The sequence below is a fragment of the Acipenser ruthenus genome, chromosome 5 (assembly GCF_902713425.1).
Source record: "Acipenser ruthenus chromosome 5, fAciRut3.2 maternal haplotype, whole genome shotgun sequence".
Taxonomy (NCBI): Eukaryota; Metazoa; Chordata; class Actinopteri; order Acipenseriformes; family Acipenseridae; genus Acipenser; species Acipenser ruthenus.
In genome coordinates, this window is record NC_081193.1 from 49,583,465 (window position 1) to 49,604,033 (window position 20,569).

At 34.6% G+C, this 20,569-nt stretch overlaps 1 protein-coding gene across 3 annotated transcripts in view; it reads right to left on the reverse strand.

The window, feature by feature from the left end:
• Window positions 1–1,494: 1,494 nt before the first annotated feature.
• The window catches only part of gpatch2 (G patch domain containing 2), a 105,871-nt gene continuing 86,796 nt past the window's right edge, over window positions 1,495–20,569 (reverse strand). For all 3 annotated transcript variants that reach the window (XM_059024307.1, XM_059024305.1, XM_059024306.1), the window contains 3 exons: window positions 18,257–18,321; window positions 6,941–7,029; window positions 1,495–1,836 (listed from right to left, as the gene is read on the reverse strand). In XM_059024307.1, the coding sequence (XP_058880290.1) occupies window positions 1,667–1,836; window positions 6,941–7,029; window positions 18,257–18,321 (324 nt within the window). In that variant the 3' untranslated portion in view covers window positions 1,495–1,666. The remainder of the gene's footprint in view (window positions 1,837–6,940; window positions 7,030–18,256; window positions 18,322–20,569) is intronic.

Here is a 20,569-nt window from a genome sequence, read left to right on the forward strand (position 1 = left end):
AGGAGAGAAAACCCAATTCCATTATTTTATTGTTCATTTACAAAGTAAACCGTGTAAAGTATTGAACGCCTCAGTCAGGGTCTTTCGTAAGTATGAAACAACCTATGTTGCTATATTTTTGTAACAAGGCTACTTAAAACACGTTACAACAAAATCAACTATTGTAAAATCAGATTTGCAATACAATTGTGAAATTTGGGCTTGATATGCTAGCATAACAACATACAAACAAGCAAAAAAAAACCTTTCTATAAATGAGTTTTAGTATACATTGCAGCATAACTTTTTACAAGCAGCAACCATGTAAAATTCACAACAAACCTCACTGATGATTAAAGCTGTGGAAATGTTACAGTTGTAACAACTTTGAAATTAAGAACAATTTGAGGTTCTTGGAGATGTATTTTCTGTTTCAACATTATAACATCTGAAAAATTATTTGAACTTGAAGCTGGTCAAGTTCAATAGATTATTCTAGATATTCAATTTAAACAATGCAGCGTTTGTATTTTCTTAAAATAAAATTAACTGCCCATCGAGCAAACAATCACAAAACCAAAGTATGTTGATTTACAGCACATCTCTTTTTACTTTTTAACCCAGCAACATTTATTTGTGATATGCAACTGCTTTTTTGTTTTGTTTTACTTGCTTGTTACTACCGTATCGTACAAATCAATTGGCCACTAAATGGTTAAATCCTAAATCGAAAGGAATGCTTTTCAACTCCATTACTTTGTCATACGTATTTCATACAAAGTCATCATAGAATTTAAATTCACAACACTGGCAGCATTGCAAAGTGGCCAATGGTATACTTCAGCCTTGTGCAACCACAGGTTAATTTATCATATCAGATGGCAACAATAATTCACATGATTTATATATATATATATATATATATATATAATACAAATAAAAATATTGAATAAAACATGCTTCAAGCACTATAAAAAGGTTGTTTCAATAAAAAAAAAACAAAAAAAAAACACACTTATCTAATGTCTATTTTTCAGCGATTGATTTCTACTAATAAATGCCTCCCAATCCACCCATCCATTTATAAGCAGCATATTGTCCCATTTTTTTCAGTAGGGAAACACAGAAAAGCCCCCTTGAATAATACTATTTTTTTTCTTCTGCTTAGGGTAAAACAGCACTGCTTCACTCTGAGCATGCCATATGGTAGGAGTGATAGATAATAGGGAATACTAGGTACAGTAAACTTTTAGTGCAGCAATGCACTTAATCTTATCACAATAATATGACTGTTGAAGTGAAAATTAACATGTTTTAAAATTGTTAAACTGTTCAGCCATAGTTTTCTGATACATTTAGACAACAGGTTTCCTTAGTATTTCAACAGAAAAATAGAATTTTTATCACAAGCATTATTTTGTTTAGTTTTACAATACAGAAAGAAAAATATATTTTATATATATATATATATATATATATATATATATATATATATATATATATGTATATATCCCGGTATAGCATAAATCCATTTTTTTTGTTTGTTTACATTTTACCACTATCAAAATGAGCTGGTGTAAGAATCCCATATTCGTCAAACAACTGGTCCAAGATGACATTGCAAATATTTGTCTTGCTTTCATGATCCATAGGGTTTACTGAGGGAGGTAACTAAAGTTGTCTGTCGTCAGCTAAAGCCAAGTCCTGCCCCTTTTGGTCTCTGCAGTGCTCTAATTGGTTCCGATATTCCAGTACCATCTGGTCCTAGCCCCATACCAGGGGACCAGCCCATACTCTGCAGCATCCTGTTGCCGATGTTGTTCTCCGGGATTGGCTGCACATTTTCACCTACAAACCCTTGGATTAAGAGAGACACATATTTAATTAGAATTGCCATGTAGAGGAGAGTAGGATAATCTCAATTAAAGACTAAAGCCCTGTAATTGTCTTAATTCATCGATTAGGTTGAGAGGGCAGGCTGTCTCATCGCACGGTGACCTCAAAACCAGAACTATACTTTTTCAGATGTGGGTCTTAAGAATTAAGTAAAATTCTCTCTCTCTATATAATTTAACCTCAGGCTCGCTTGTTTTTATATTGTCAAAAAGGGTGTATAATAAAGACAGGGGTTATTTCAGAGCAATACTTTGTTTTGAAAAAATAAAATGACATCAAATCTTGGTAACTTTCTGACTTGCATTACACAGCAGGGTTTATTATATATGTCACAATAGAAACATATCAAAGGAGGTTAATTTGTTTGCAGTACAACACATTAAGGCATTAAATCCTGTATTTTCACAACATTCAAGTTAACTTACAACCAAGTGGATCACCCACTTCCCATGATAAGGAAAGGACATTCCTCACAAGGGCAAGAAACAGGATAATGCTCTCATGACTACTCAGTTATAGAATAATACGTAACAAGAATGTTCTGATAAGTTTGTGTAAATAGGTTAACCCTCATGCGGCCAATTAATTTGTTATGCAAATGGAATCCCTGACATGTATGCTGTAATATATGAAAGATCTCTCTTGCAAGATCCACCAGTGGGCTGAGTGCTTGGTTGGCAGGTGCTTCTCGATCAAATACTACTTCAACGTCCATGAAAAAAAAGGTAATTATTGAGGACTCGTTACAGCTGTCACCTTGCTGAAAAGACTTGAGTGATTAATAAAACAAAATAATAATAAAAAAAGAATACAAATGCATACACTGTGCACACTGAATCAGTGATATTCTGGCCCTATACTCTACTCGCTCTGTCATGGCCAGGGTATCGGTCAGTTTTTCTTTTGTTGTCCAATATCCTCAGTTTGCTTTCAATTTTTTTTTTCTTTTTAAAGATATGCACATATTAGAAAGGCAACACCGTGAAGTTAAGTGTTTACGATATTAAAGTCATTGTCCCAAAATACATTTAATTCTGTCTACAAACTGGAGCCAGGTCTGAAGCTGCTACTGGCGACACATCTGTTTAATCATCCTAATGTAACAGCTTGAAGAACATATTTTAAAACTATTGTTGACTATTAAAAAGGGACTTACAAAATTGCATGGCATTCCACTAACTTTTGTGTGTGTGTTTACCAATTAGAATAAATTGCTCTTTAGAAGCTTTCAATCTAGCACTAAGTAACAAAAACAGTGAACAAAGCAAAAGGAAATAACTATTGCCTGTCACACTAATCTCAGTCAAGATCTTAAGTATAGATTACTGGTAGTTACATACAGTTCTTAAGCCTCTGACAGCAGACTATGATAATACTGCATAATTTATTTAGATAGACGTGACAGTATCTTCAAGGCTTATCAAAATCCTTCTCGGCTAGTCCTGTCTTCATGGACAGTAAGGTGGTGGTGGTGGGGGTGTTACTGTCATTTTAATTTCTAATAATTTTCAGGCAGGTCAAAACAAATTGGGCATATAATAATATTGTGGGGGTGGTGGTGGATTTGACAAAATTCTCTTTGGGAAATTAATGAAATCCTAGCTTAGTTAGGAGACTGATGTAACACAGTAATTTAGCAAAAAGAACAGATTTATTGCAAATACAATTTACATTGATTAACTATCAACAACTACATCTTGCTTCTCTTTTTTTTTTTACAGCTCAATATAATTTTGTATGAATTATTTTCTACAGAGCTATAAACTGTAATTGAAACACTAACATGTTGGTACAGCTATTATTACTTTTTACATCACTTCTGGCAGCTCCAAATCCTTTAAATCCCTTTCCTAGAAATATCTCTTTTACACTGGGCATTTTTTACAATGTGTGACCTGCTAACCCTTACCTCCTACCCTGCATCTTTGCCACAACACAGAGTTAGTCTTTCCATCGCCTCAAATACCTTCCCAGGCTCTCAGGAAGGTAATTCACTCGTGTAATTGGCTCAAGAGATGAAAATCTTGTATCTGCCTCTCTAGCCACTAATCTATCCAGCTGACTGCAAGCCTAATTGGCAGCTTGTTTAGTAATTTGGATCCTAAAGTGGTTTTATTGATGTTGCATAAACAGCTATATAAAAGAAGCTGATACATTCAGCTTAAAGGGTACATAAGGACCTTTTTATTTTATTGTGTTACATGTTCCCATGTGTTGCTACAACTGTTTACGTAAGGTGTGTGTATTGTGTTATTTTTTTATTTATTTTATTTTTTTACATTTTGACTACTTTTTTAAACTTTTAAATTGCATTCCCTGCCTCAGGATGGCTTCCCACTGCACGGACCTCTCAGAACTACATTTACCATCATCCTCCTGCTCACATATATAACTTAGAGGGATTTACTAGTGAACTAGTAGTTCTGAGAGGTCCATGCAGGTACATGGGAAGCCATCTTGATGCAGGGAATGCAATTTAAAAGTTTAAAAAAGTAGTCAAAATGTAAAAAAATAAAATAAATAAAAAAATAACACAATACACACACCTTACGTAAACAGTTGTAGCAACACATGGGAACATGTAACACAATAAAATAAAAAGGTCCTTATGTACCCTATCCTTTAAGTTTACAGTTTTTTATTTTATTATTTATTATTAAATACAAGTCACTGGACTACTTAAACACTGACAGATCATTTGAATCATTGATTCAAATGAATAGCAATATGACACGCAATATGACACTCTACAATACTGTATAACAGATAAAGTTTTGTTGCATAGTTTCCAAATTTGAGTTTTTGTATTTTTTTATTGATAATTTTGAATAAAAGCATCCTCCTCTGAACCAGGGTTTAACTGTGTATCTCTCTTTACAAAAACATACAGGATAAAGGTAAGCAGAGATGGGACGTCCCATTAGTATAATAGCTATGAGGCACTATGGTTTGGGAAGTTAATAATATTCTCTTTATTCCCCAGGCCAAAATCATTGCTGAAGTTCAGTTAGCCTTAGACAAGGTATGTGGGTAAGGCTTTTAAAATACAACAACGACAAGCAAGATCTACACCTTTTGAATGTTATAAACCTGTCATGATATCTTCACCCTAGGCTAACTGAAATCCAGCAATGTCTCAGCAGTGTACCAGCATCAGCCAGACTAATGAGAAAAGGCAAGAAAAAAAAAATACAAACTTGTGACTGCAATAAACTGCAAATTAATTTATTATTTTGAGGCATTTGTAACTGGTAGTCAGGTATATTTGAATGTATATTGCTGTTTATAATACATCCAATGCTTGCACAAACATATCCGCCCTAATCTTTTATCTGATCAACCTCTTTAGCAACGTTAGTTTATTATTGAACAGAGAAGATTAGTTCAGACATTGTAGATCCTACCAAAGTTTCCGTACACTGTGTTGTATATGCTCCGTGCACTGCCATTGCTAGTAGTGTAACATAAGCTGTTCAGTGTGTTGATATGTAAATAAATCCTGTTCACCTGTGGGGCGTATCAACTCAACCTCTGTCTCGATCTCCTGCCTGTAACGCACGCACGCACTCACACGGCAGACAGCTACTCTGTCACAAGCATTAATGCCATGTAATCTTTATAAACAAGGGGTTTAGGGGAGCTCCCTAATAAAAGCTGAATCTCAAAACAATAATTGTGTGAATATAGTAATTGTTACAGCTGTGTATAATGGTATTTAAAACAGGATTAATTAATCTGACTTTTTACATATCCGCCCTTACTCTGGTCCCACCGCAGTCGGATATGCAATGGATTACTGTACTGGTAATTAGAAAAGTGCTACACTATGCATGTAGTCATTGCAACATTTATTATATTTACACACAGACAATTTGTTTACTGTGTGACTTTGGCTCAAGGCTGAAAACAAGGCTCAAGGCTATATATTTAGAAATCAATATCAAGTGTATCAATATTAATTAATTTTTTTCAATACAAAACAAAAAGGTTAAGAGTGCACTGCAGAGCTGAAAATAAATGGTGCACTCTTGTCACAATTAATACATATTTAACCAATAACATACATAGCTTGCCTCAAGCTATGCTGTAGTTTTAAAAGTTATTGCCAGTACTGAAATTTGTATGAATGGAAACATCAGTAAGGATTTGTCAAAAGTGCTTTTATACATGTTTTTATAGATGATATTACAACCAGGAAACATGCAACATAAAATGTAAATGTGTATTACATTTACATGCACGTTGCAACAGTTATAAATACAGTATCATGAAAAAGTAAATTACCATAACCTATTCCACTGAATGCACGTAAATATTTAAGTGCGACATAGAGACCTACACCTCCATATACATCTAGAATCTCATAATCTCAATAACCTGTGCTATAGAATGTTCATAGAAAGTTATGCCCTACTGTTTCTCTAGATATATTACAAAATGAAAGTGTGATCTACAGGCATACAATGTTATGAGCACCCCTAGCAGTGAAGGGGTTAATACCAATGTTTATTTTAGTTTTATTATGTTATTTATTTATTCCCCTTAAAACATTCAAGAACACAATAAATTGTTGGCTCCCCGGATGAGTTTGGGTGATAGGGGTTCTGCTATTATCTTATGCTTGAATGCAGTTTGTTACAATATAACTTTTGACTTGTCTACCGTGTACAGTATCACGTAAAAAAAAAAAAGGAAAAAAAACAATAAAACAATGTGGTCTGGTATATTTGTCATACTATTTATTAAATCAACTGTGCCATTGCTTCCAAAGATTTCACGAAACTACCACTCACACTTTTAGTGCAGTATGAATTTAACAAGAAATAAATACAACAAGAAAATGTATTTTTGTATATCATTTAGAGAAGATGATAAAGGAATCATATAATCATATCAAATTGGAAAGCTTACAGTAGCTGATGGGCCATATTAAGAGCACTAATGCTGTCAGAACAAAATGTAACCAATCTTTGAATGCCTTCAACCCTGCAATATGCCTAATAAACTCAAAAACTATTTGCCTGTCAAAAAACTAAATCGAAGTAGATCTTGGTTATAAACGTACCTGTTGTCATTGGTCCAGCAATAGGTGCAGCCTTGCGTCTCCGCTTGACGTCTCCTGTGCAGAGCGATCCTAAGTGTACACTTGTTTGTCTGCAAAGTAATTTGCAAAGGGAACTATTAGTGCAGAGAAAACAGCACATAAATACACAGCCTGCACAATCTGAACTTAAATCAAAACACCCACAATGAAGACAGAGCTGCATAATAAAGCTACCAATCTTGTTTATATCAAAACATAATTATGTTTGTTGACAAGTGCTCAGCGTCCAAACTCAGCACCATAAATTGTTACCAGAATGAATAATATAAAAGGAATGCTTTTTAATTTTAAAATCTGGCAATCTTTCCGGCTCCATAAAAAAATCAAGGCTGTGTCACTTTTGACAGGAAAATGGTTAAGATTAACTATCTAAAGAGTCGACAATACAGTCACTGATACATCAATAGGTTACTAATGCTTCACTGTCAGCAGTGCCTTCACTGTAGGACAAACATGGGCCATTCCATGTTATGAAAACATTCAGATTCCGTTTAAAACTAGGGCAGCTACTACAGAAACATTGCAGTTGTAGAAAGATACAAACAAAAACAGACAAATAACAATTTTGTTGGGAAATGTGAATCTCAACCTACATTTAAGATAATCAAGAACCCTTTATTGTTTTTAAAATGCAACAGAAAAAGAACAGATAACACAAGGAGGTGTCTGATTCTGACTGTAGACAGAGGCCAAACTGTTAAACACACAAAACAGTAGACATTGACGTGGGCAACAGTGGTAGTAGTAGTAGAAATATTTGTAGAACAACACAGTAATTCTATGGAATTTGTTTTAACTCTTTAAATTCAGCCCCATTCATTTTGGTGTGCCGGCGCACCAAAGGTTCTGTGTATATTACTCAGGCACCGTAAAAGCCACCTACCTGTTTCATGGCTTGTTTAAAAGTACAGACCCGCCGCTTTCCAATGACATATTCAGTGTGTGTATGCGGTACTCTTACCCAGCTACGATCGCCTGAAGATAAGCTTCTCATCATGTGACAGAGTTCACAGCTTAGGTTTCGTTTTGAGTCTATTGCTCCGTCATTTTAGCAGCTAGACTGAAAGGGGCGGTATCGTTGGAAAGCGTATAATCTCAGCATTCCAGCAATACCGGTTACGTACTTCAGTGAGCGATAGGGCGCTAGAGAAACTGCAGACTTAGAGACAGAGAGTGTGAGAGCGAGAGAGAGAGTTTTATCCATTGTGTTTGTGCCAGACAGGAACTGCTTTACAGAGTGGCACAGAAAGTAATGGGACATGGCCTGAGCATGTAAAATTGTAAATAGTTATCTTCAATGTTTCATATTCTCTTTTGTTCAGATTATGCTTGGTTGGTAAAAGTGCTAATAAAACAGTTGTTTTTCACCCAATTTGCTTCATTTCAACCCTCCCACACCCTCCCCCCATGTTCATTTCACACTGAAGTTCAATGGTTCACTGTTTTTGAGCCATCTGTGATTAAAATAAATATAGCAGTGTAAAGTTAATACCTTTTTATTGGACCAACTTGTTCAGACTACATACTCGATGTCCTATTTTTGACTGATTTGAAAAAAACAAACACAGCATAGAAAATCTTTGAGCAATAAAATTATATGGGGCAGTCAACTGCATTTGTCAGCCAACACCATCTGTCCACAAAACACAATTCCATATACAATTTATATTGAACATTTGAAGTCGCATAATGTTGTGAACAGACATTTCAAACATACTGGGGATGGACTACTATTCAATTTGCAGACTAATAATGATAAATATTGGTCAGACAAAACCTTAAATCTGGGCATTGGTCCTTTGGACTGATGGAAGAGGGTGGGTTACAACTCTCAAATGTAGAAGGACCCATTCAATACATGGGGTCATCCTTAATCTTCAGAGTCACCACTATTATTATTATTATTATTATTATTATTATTATTATTATTATTATTATTATTAATAATTGGACATTTAGCAGACTCTTTTATCCAAAGCAACTTATAGAAACTAGGGGGTGAACTATACATCACAACTGCTGCTGCCGAGTCACTTGCAATAGGACCTCGGTTTTACGTCTCATCCAAAGGACAGGCTTTTCTGATGTCAAACCGATATACCCCCATCTTTCATTAATCCTGATCTTGAGCTTGGTCTCTAATCCTGATTTATTTCACAAAAATCCTGTTATTCTGCAAGGTACAATATCCTACCATATTACCTATGAAATGACACCTGCCTATCTGAGTATAGGGCTGTTTCTTAAATGTGAAGAGACAACAGAATTGAAAATTGGATAAAATATTAAATAGTCAGCCAATTGAACCTGGAGACCTAGGGTGCAGGACTAGCAGCAGGTTTTTCTTGAGTCATTTTATATAGAATTGATTACCTGTTATGTTGCATTGAGAAATCTAGACTATTGATCAGCAAGATTAAGCTACTCAGCCACCCTCTTCCCCAGCATGAAGGGATGCAGTTGCAACAAATAGCACTAAGTAAGGACTACTTTGTTATTGTTGTCACCCTCCATGTAGAACACAGCAGTTACCTTTTAATTGAAAATCAATGACAGTCTGAAATGCAGCATACATGAACCATACGTCTTTGCAAAGAGCAAAGTGAGAGCAAGATTATTGTTTTTATATAAAAGAAGCCCTCAACATCACATGCTGTAAAAAATGTGGCCTGACGTCAAGGGGGTTGGGGGGGGGGGGGGGGGGGGTGTAAGTACTATATATATATATATATATATATATATATATATATATATATATATATATATATATATATATATATTGTTTAATTGAACAAACCCTCCCTCCTGGACCTAAAGTAATTAACTGGTTCATTTTATATTTTAAACTTGAAATGGAATGATCCTCCAGGCCCGGAACTTACCCTTGACGTAGTTGCTAGCTGTCTGTTCACAAGGTTCATATGTTGGCAAAATAGCCACCCTTATTAAAGCATCTTATTAATTTCTAGGATATCAGGAAAGTGGCCCATCTTTTTGGTATGACCTGTCCACAGCTGCCTTGTGATTTATCATTGACTTCATGCCTTTCTGAATTCAAGTACATGAAGTGTTTTTTAAATGTCCTACTGTAAAATAGTATAGCTGTAAAAGTCTGCCTGACACAAGATCTTCCTTTTAATTTTCCTCACACCCTCTGGCCCTTCCTTTCACTTGAATGGGAGGAGATGGCCACCTACTATTGACCAAGGGGTGTGTAGCCCTCATCTAATGATATACTGCTACTTTCCCCCATTGGGAACAGGTACTATATTTAGCACATTTCATAATCTTACATTTAGCTAAGAATGAAAGATGTTCCATATCTGTTCAGAAAAGTTAAGCCTCTCACATACAAAAAATAACTATTTACAATGCAAATCTTATTGGTTTACTGTATTTCTAATACAGTAAATGAATAAGTATTATGTATTACAAAGTAATCATTTTATAATGAAAGCCTCTTTGGATAAGATTAAGTGTAATGTAAGTTTTGCCAGAAGTAGATGTTGAGGTGAGACAGGGGAGTACAAGTTTCTGTATTTCAGTTATACAATATATACACAATGATCAGTATTGCTTGAAAAAGCAAAAGTAAAATAAATAATAAATACATAAATAAAATACTGGAGCCCCTTGCATCTGCTTTGTTTTTAATTTATAATTGTGTTTGAGAACCAAGGTGTACAGCACCAATGGCAATAGTGCAGGGACATTGTTTTATGGCAAAAATATGAATGTCATGGGCTATAAAAACAAACAAAAAAACAACTACAGTTTGCATATCAGAGGATAAATTAGAAAAGAAGATAGTTTTTTTTTTGTTTTTATTTACATTGGACTAGGCTTACACAATTATCCCAAACTAGTTTACTCCTATAAAAGTAAAGACTTTTGCATTTTAACATTAACTGTAACCCCCTTTTAGCTCTGCCTATTATTTCATTATATTAAATACATAGTACAAATACAATACAATGCAACATGCCATGCAAAGTCCAAAAATGGAATTAAAGAAACCACAACATATTTTCACGGTGGAGTCCTTTGCAATATGATCATCGCTAAATTGCCATTTTGAATTGAAGCAAGCTGGAATGGAATCCCTCTGCTGTTTTTAATTGTGGCCCTGTGACCTTGAAAAACATGTCAAAGTCACTCATGTGTGAACATGTTACAGGTACAAAATTAGATGTCCTACGAACAAGGATTTCTTAACCACTGGAAGAGCAGACTTGATGATTGGGCTGAGGGGTAATGAAAAACATTTATTTTTAAAAACTAAACACAGCATGTGCGGATATTCTAAACAAACATGGATGGACCACATTATGAAACCGTGTCTATCTCCAACAAACAGACTCAGATATTATGCACGTCACTGTTAGTAGTGACCCTTGATGACTTCCAATGATAAGGAGAAAGGGACAAACTTTTTTTTTTTTTTTTTGACTGCATCTAAGTGCATTTCTATAAGAAGCATGTATTCCATAATGTACAGACTGGCCTTTTAGCTTGGTTTTCTCTGGCATTACACTAACTGCTTACTGGCCCCCATTACTCTAGCTCTGTGTTCCTCTAGGAGCCAAAAGGGTAGGAGATCAATTATATAGCACTCCTTATTTAGCAGTCTTGTGTATCCCATATTTAGAGCAGGGGATGAAACCCTAATTGGAGACATTTACTTTTGGTAAAAAAAATTATATATATATATATATATATATATATATATATACACACACACATACACACACACACACACATTATTATATATATATATATCTGTAAAACATATTTGGACATTCAGTCTGATAATACAGATAATATACTCTTTCTCTAGATTACTAAAAAGGATGGGCAAGTCAATATGTTTCTTCCAATTTAAGCAAAGCAGCAAAGAATTACCACTGGCAGCAATACCATTTTTTTCAAACCTTTCAGTTTATTGGGGTCTTGCTACAAGCCAGCATTTGTAAATAGTACAGAGATGTCTTACTTGAAAGACCTGGTATTTTGTAAACAAACAAAAAAAAACTTGCTGAGACTACATTGCCTGAAAACTTGGCTTTTGATGTAGTGGTGACAGGGACTGGAGCAAGTAATGTCATTCTGGATAATGCTGAAAGAAAGACAACAGGTACTTGTTCCTCCGTCATATGGGTTTACATATAGAGGCCTGTCAGCGTATCATGCCTACTCAGAGCCACCCTCTGGTTATAAGCTGTTCCCAAGCAGCCTAAAATGAGCTGGGGAGAAAAACAGATGTGACTATGGTCCCTGGCGTTTGGCAAGAACACTCATCGTCAACAAGAAACATATAAGCCTGGACAGGGCATCAGCTGTACAACAGCACAACAGGCCTGCAAGTGTCAAAACAGCACAAAGTTCCAATGGGTAGGAAAATCTATGAAAGCCAGACTGGTGTGATCATGCACTAGCTGGCCAAAATCTCTTGCTGTCAGAACCTATTAAAACCCAACAGGGCAACTGGAAATGCGCAACAAGAAAACCAAATGAAGCTATGCGAGTACAGAACTGCCATAAATACACACTTAGATTGGTTATGTTTGTTATGGTTAGAGATGAGGTTTACATGACCAACATCTGACATTCAAACTCTCCTGATATGATGATATTACTAGTTTGAAAATCACTGAATAATAATATTAATTATTTTTATTTTTTTATCACTGACTAATTTTGCTTTGAACATTCATCCAATTTAAATTTTGGGAGAGCATTTATTAAAATATTCAGTTAAAAGTGACTCTCTTGGCCTCATATATGTAAAAAATAAAAAAAAGATAAAACTACAAAAAAGAAACATAACTGCAGCACAAATAAATACCACAATAGATAAAACAGCCTTATACCACCAAAACAATCTAAAAAAATAATACAATTATCTAGACGTAGTAGTACACGTCATGCAACACATATCTGGAAAAAAAAAAAAAAAATGGTATGTGCGTTTGGAACATATAACGTATACAGTTATTCAACACATTAGGTTATGTGTTTCTTACAGTAAGAGAATGGATCATGTTGTTCAAGTATGGGGATCAATGGTAAAGCAGGTATAAAATACCAAACAGAATTACACCACAAAAACAATGTGAATGTTTTTTTTTTTTGTTAAAAAAACAAAACAAAAAAAAAAAAACACAACTGTCAGAGAGTTACATTACTCTTCATTACAAGGTCAATGGCATACCTTGTGACCCTTGAAATTCTTGTTATCTCGGTTACTTGCCAATATATATTTTAAGTGTTTACTTAACACTAGTATTCTTTTATTTATTTTGGAAACAACCCAAATATTCTTACAGTTAGTGACACAAAAATGGTATGCTTTTCACCAATGTTATGGACAGAACAACAATACATCATTTAAAATTGTTAGGAATCCCTTGACCGACTACAACTGCATGTAAAATAATTAAAAAAAAAAAAAAAAAAAAAAAATACCAAAAACAGTGAAAAACTAAAAGGAGCTAAATTAACTGGAATCTTTACCAGAGACTTGATGTGTAATATACTTTGGCAGTAGTATTTCACATTCAAAATTCAATTCCTTCTGAAGGATATTTTAAGGTGGAGCATCCATTGTCAATGGCCGCTAGTCATTTTCACCAATGGGAGCTGTTGTCTACAGTTCTATTTTTAATGCAATCACCATGAGTGTCCTTCCCACAGCAGATAACAGCAATATTTCATTGGTGTATAATGAACAAGAGCTCCGAGGCTCACACTTGTGAGATATACTATCACAAAACTCTCCTTTTTTCCCTGTATACTTGCTTTAAATGTATTAACAGCTTCCCATCTAAGACAGTATCACAGTGTTAACTGTGCTACTGGTAAACTTGGCATTAAAAGCAATGTTTTATTTTATTTTTTATTTGATGCAAACAGGGAGGCTTTGCTAAACACCACATGACTCTGGGAAAAGGGAAGCCGATAGAATCCATGTACAACTTTGTCTCTTTTGAAGATCAAATAAAGAGAGAGGCTGTAGTTCCATTTGTCACATCTGTGTAATAAAACAGTGATTTGTATCATTAGATGAACACAGAGGAAAACTATTCAGATGTAAATGGGGATTTTCTCATAGGCAATTGCAAAAAGAAAAAAAAAACACATTGCTGTACAATTCGAATAATAAAGCCCCAGTGAAAACACCGATTATTGTTATTATTATTATTTATTTATTTAGCAGACGCCTTTATCCAAGGCGACTTACAGAGACTAGGGTGTGTGAACTATGCATCAGCTGCAGAGTCACTTACAACTACGTCTCACCCGAAAGACAGAGCACAAGGAGGTTAAGTGACTTCCTCAGGGTCACACAATGAGTCAGTGGCTGAGCTGGGATTTGAACCGGGGACCTCCTGGTTACAAGCCCTTCTCTTTAACCACTGGTTACCATATTTACTCAAATTGAAGTAGCAGTTTTTTGACTGTAATAAAAGTTAACTTAGGGGGTGAAACAACTTGGAATCGGGGTTAAATTGTATCACATTCAGGCTTCTTGCATTCTATGGCAGTGTATTGGCAGCGGTGTCATAGGACGAGGAGGGGCCAGTGCATGAGGAGCGGTGTGCATGGAGCAAGCTGCTGTGTTGGGCCTCTGCTAAGAAGCGACTGGAATAAAAAGTAAATAACTGCCTAATCACAACCAGGACTGTTTTATTGCTCCCTGATCAGGATTACGCACTGCGGTGAAATTTAGTTGCATGCAAACCGTCCATTTCTTTTTATCCCAGATCATTTTCTTAGAGGTGCGCCAATTTTTTTACAGGACATCGAGACGTCTTTTTACTCTTGTGTGAATTGACCATGTCAGTGTTATGTTAGAATTGATACAGCATTTCTGGGGTGTTCACCTCAAAGCAACACAAGCCTTTACAATAAATCACAATTAGGCTTACTACTTTTTAATATTAATTGGTAAAGCCTGTTAAATGTCGAATTCCCCAAAAATATGAGTTTGAGTGAAATAATTTTACATAGGATAAATGTCTGACGTTATTTCAGTTGATTTCATGGTTTTGTTGCATGTTGAATATGATAAAGGGGTTTTGTTTAATGAGACGTTTCTAGGTGGCATAAAAAGTCTGTGTTTTTTTAAAGCATAAAGGTCGATTTCACCCATTCTCTGCTTGAATTGAAAAATAAAGACCTAAAAAAAACGGTAGATTCGATAAAAATCGAATAGCAGCAAGCCTAATCATAATATAATATTACATTTGGTACGATCTGTCCTGAGATTTTACAGTTGACTAAAACGCAACGAGTGTGCATAACTAAATTGGGGATCAGGTGAAAATACAAAACATAATTGGCGATCCTTAAAAAATGGATGCTTTGAACGGTGCATTTGAAGGTATGTATGGAAATACATATCACTCAATGCACGAAATGGTTATTCTAGCCTTTGGAAAAGAAGGTACAATCAAATTAGTTGTTTTCACCTGGTTCATTGTTTACAAATCATGGACAAAAGTGCCTTCTCTTGATCCAGGCCTAGATGGGAGGTTATGTTATTTGGTTTGGGCTGTAGTGTAATCACTGTAGTTCTATATGTGTAATATGAAAGTGAAACCGTAAGATAATAGCGCCAATAACTGGTAGCAATACTGTAAGCACTGTACTGTACATATTTTCTTTTCCCATTTGCATTTATAATATAGTAGGTGACTTACTCTGATGCTTTAATGTACAGTAATACAGTGTTCTGTGTTGGCACCTTGAAATGATAAAGTAATTTAACCATTAATTATTTTTCATTAACCCCCTTTAAGGACCGTGGATATCATTGGATAGGAAAGGGATTGAATTTCACTCCCTGATAGTTTTATTTTATTTTATTTTATTTGTGTGACATCACTGAGAGGGGCATTTAAAGGGCGGAGAAAGTTTCGGCAGCACGCAGAGAGAGGAACTTGTTTAGAAGTAAGAAAGAAACGGTAAAACACTGTACTTGACTTCTAATTATATTAGAATATTTATTCTGTCTCGTGTTTTAATATATATGTGTTTACAACATGCATAAATAAATATCAAAATAATATAAATATCAAGAAACCAGCGGATAAGCAGATAACGTTTCATTAAAAAAATATATCAGTTAAGTTTTTTTTTTCATTATTACTGATAATTGAATGAAGAACTATTTTATTTATAATTATTTTGAGAAAATAATCAAGAGTTGTGTCCATTATTGCTTATAAAGATCCTGGGAATAAACGTTTATTATGGCATTGCAATTTTACTATTTGTTTATAACAGTTAGTGTTTTGTAGTGTATTTAGCACTACTTATTCTGTTGTTCATGCTGTTTGTAAAACACCGCTTTGGGTAAATGTTTACTGTTTATGTACAGAAATGGATATGCACAAAATAATAAACGTTTTCACTCTACAGAATTTCATTTCAAGATGGCAAGACGATAAGATTAATCATTGTTGGCAGAATAACTGGCATCTGATTCTTGATTAATTTATATAATATAGGTGTTCTCAGTTTTATTTATTTTTAAAATAAATGTTCCGTTCTAAACCATGTGTTGTGTTTGTTTTTTAACAAAAGGCTCTAAATTCATAAAATCACTCAGGTGAAAGAATGTCTTGTATTTTGACCATAATTCAAAATTATTATTATTATTATTATTATTTTTTTTACTTTCTGGGAGTGTACAATGTTTTTGTACTTTATCTCTCTGAAAACCCCAAATCTACTGAATAGTATTTTATTTTTTTTAAATTAAGTTTTGGAAAAATACATTTTTTTTTTTATTGGAGTGTCAAATCAGTAAACATTTTTTTTGTTTAGTTTCTGAATTATTGTAAACTATTCTCTGGAGTGTCCTGAACCAAAAAAATAAAAATAAAAAAGCAAGTCTCTACTAAAAATAGAAATAACAAAAAGCTAAAAATGTGTTTAAAAATAAATAAATAAATAAATAAATATATAAATCACAAAATCCCTCTGGTGAAACAATGTCTTGTAATTTGCCCAAACATCAATATTTTTCAACAAAATATGTTTAGGAAGTATTGTATGGTCCCTCAGGTCATAGAATACACTAAGTGGAATACATAATAATAAAAGAAACAAAAATATTAAATAGTGCTGAAAAAAGAGAAGTTTTTATGGTTTCTTAACATTACCTTATAATGTTCCCCAGAGTGAAAATAAGGACACACATTCCAAGATGCTACTGTAAAAAAATTTATTTGCAGTGAATCTTCATAGGAAGAGAGTCAAACACAGCCAAAAAACATGGTTCTGGTGGAGTATCCCACTGAAAAAAGCTTGGTCCTTAAAGGGTTAAGAGTTAAATGCGACTTGCATTCAGGGTTTTGTTTTGGGGTTTTCGTATTTGGGGGTGCGACTTGAATTCGAGAAAATATGGTATTTGTTTTCAGTAATTATAAAAGATTACTGCATTTATAATGGGATGTAAATAACAATAATTGTGTATTCTGGAATATGCAACACGTGGACTTTGCCTTTCGAAAGATGGTGGGCATGATCAAATTCTGTTTAAATGATTTCCTTGAAAAATCAATAGAAATCAAATGTGTATCTAATTGTGTAATTGTACATAATTTTATCCAAATTTTATTATCGATTCTACTAGGATGGGCCTATTTTTGATGGCTGCCACTGTCATTTTGCTGGCCATTAAAAGGTTCCCACAATCCTGGTACATCAAGTGGTTTACCTATGTGACACTGTATGAAAGATGGATGGAGGGCTGCATATAAAAACAGTATAATAGTGGAACTGTTGCATTAATGCTACACAACATTTTCCAACGTGGTTTAGCTGTGGTAACGGGCAGATGCAGGAGAATCATTTAGGAGATTTTACAGGAAGTAATTGGATTCGGTCCATGGAGTGCTGGACGGGAACCTCTGGTTTTGAAGCTTCACTGTTCATTACAATGCATGACTACTAAATGAAAATCTGCATTTTTTATTGTGCATTGCTAGCCTCTTACTGTACCTAACCAATTGATTGGTTGTCCTGAAGCTTTTTGCACTTAAGCAGGCTAATTTAACCTAGCTGAATCATAAAGAGCTCTACCCAAAATCTAACTGCCTATGGTTTGGTCTTCATTTGTTAACTGTTATGTGGAAAAAAAAATACACCACTTTTTCAAACTTAAAATATTTGTATACCTGCTGTAACAGGAAACCGGATGAGAGATAAATAAAAGAACAGAAATATTTGGTTGCAGTCAAATTATAAAGCAAAACAGAGAATATTTACCTGATTCCAGTTGTTAATGAGCAGCTCTTCCTATGACCTCTGTCAGGCCGAACATCCCACAGAAGCTACAGAAAAACAAAAATGTCACAGCATGATTGATAGGAGGTAGATACTGAGGCAATCAGGTTTTCACATGTTTAAACATTGCGTCGATGACTTCAGAAGAGGTCTTCTTGTTAAGAAAGTGAAGAAATGGTGTACAGCACATACAGTAAGTTCAGTGTTAAAAATTATTATAATAAAAAAATATATAGTGGATACCGAATGATCGTTCGTGGTATACAGTTTTTATTCACTGCAGGATGTCCCAGTAAATCACGAACCCCGATAGGTTTAACACTAGAAGGACCAGAGATATACTCATACCTAGAAGCCCTGCAGCAGTCTTTCTGACGGCTGTATTCAAAACACTGTAAATAGTATAACGAACGGAGAAACAGTCGTATGTAATAGTTTTTTTGTTTTTTTTATGAGTACATTACATTAACATCTGAAAAACCGAAGCATATATATATATATATATATATATATATATATATATATATATATATATATATATATATATATATATACACACACACACATACATACATACATACATACACACACACAAACATTTATTTTACATATCAAAACAACAAAATGTAAATAAACATCCATCTGAACAGACATCGGTTTACAACATACATATTTATAAAACTGAAACAATAGCAATACATTTTTAACAACAGCAATCGTTTTATTATCAGATGAGCAAAAGCAACTGAATGTATATAAATAAAAACTTAGAAGAAAATGTTTTACAGAAGCACACAGCACAAGAAGTTATAAAAAAAGTTTAATTTATTTTTCTTTTTTTTGACAAAATGGTATTCCTTTACCTTGAGTCTAAGGCTGTTCACAATCAACACAGATAATGCGCTTCTCCACACCGCCTTTCTGCACAGGGCACAGCTGTTTGAAGTTTTATTTTTATTGCACTTGCCAACCTGGCATTGGCGTCTCTTGCGGCTCTCACCGGGGTTGCCAGCTTCAGTTGTGGGTACACGCTTGGCAGTTTCTCTCTGTTCCAAATGCTTCTTGCGAAATTCCTTGGCTAACTGTAAAATATATTCTCTCCTTGGTAAATTCTTCTATGTGCATTCATTGTAAAGTACCCAGGAGTTGATGGCTGCTAGGTCCAATGCATTGTAAAACACCTGAACAGGCCACCGTTGGGAACCAGCTTTCACTGAATACTTCTGTGCCATCTGATACAAACATCAATTTCATATTTTGTTGCGTTGTAAAACTCCACGGTCTCTGGTATTTATTTTCACTAGTCCCAATGCTAACTGACTGACCAAAGCAGCGCAGCTGGCAAGCAGGCGCCAACCTTCAAAAGGCTGATTGAAAAACAACAGACTGTCAGTCATTCACTCAGGCAGAGAGTAGAGACTAATCTAATTACAGCTAAACACATTGTGGACTGGTAAATAAAAATAATAAAGTAGAATACCGTTCTGTATCATGAAAATACAATTGTTTTATGTGTGGCCGTCAATGTGACTGCTCCTGGGGCTTTTAGGTATAATGTAATATATCTCATTTATTTCTGCACTCCCGTGTTTCATGCTTTGTGAGAATATTTAATACATACGTACAGAAAAGTACACGAACGCACAGCCCCATATGTGTTACACGACTGGAGAAAATTACATTTTAAAACCAAAAACCGTCAAAATTACCGCTGTAGGGTTTCTAGTGTTAAGTAAGACCATACTCCTAAGGGGAATAAAAAATGTATCCCACGAGCGATCATTCAGTATTCTGTTTATACCACAGTGATATAAACAGAATACTGCATGATCGTTCGTGGTATACATTTTTTATTAAATAGCAATAAAATGTGTACATTTTTATATTAAATCAAGTAATTCAGGGATTATTTTACCTGGCAGATCTTTACTTTCATGGTCAACAAACTATACTTCAGTGCAGATTAATTTCGAACCCTGTTTATGGCCTAGTCACAATCCCAACGTCTTTCGATAGAACCTTGAGCTCAATCTGTCAATTTTCATGCTGTTGTTTTCTACCTTTACCTATTTTAATGAATGGGCTACAGGCTGCTCAGATAAGTCAGACACAATCAGATCGGTAACTGGCATTTCTTGACTAAACTCTGTGTGTCCTACCATTACCGGTATTAATGAAAGGGCTACAGGCTGTTTGGATAAGTCAGACACAGGCAGATACAGGGTTAGAAACACATGCTTACCAGAGGCAAATTAAATCTGATGAGGACTAGTTGATGTCTGGATAACATTTCAG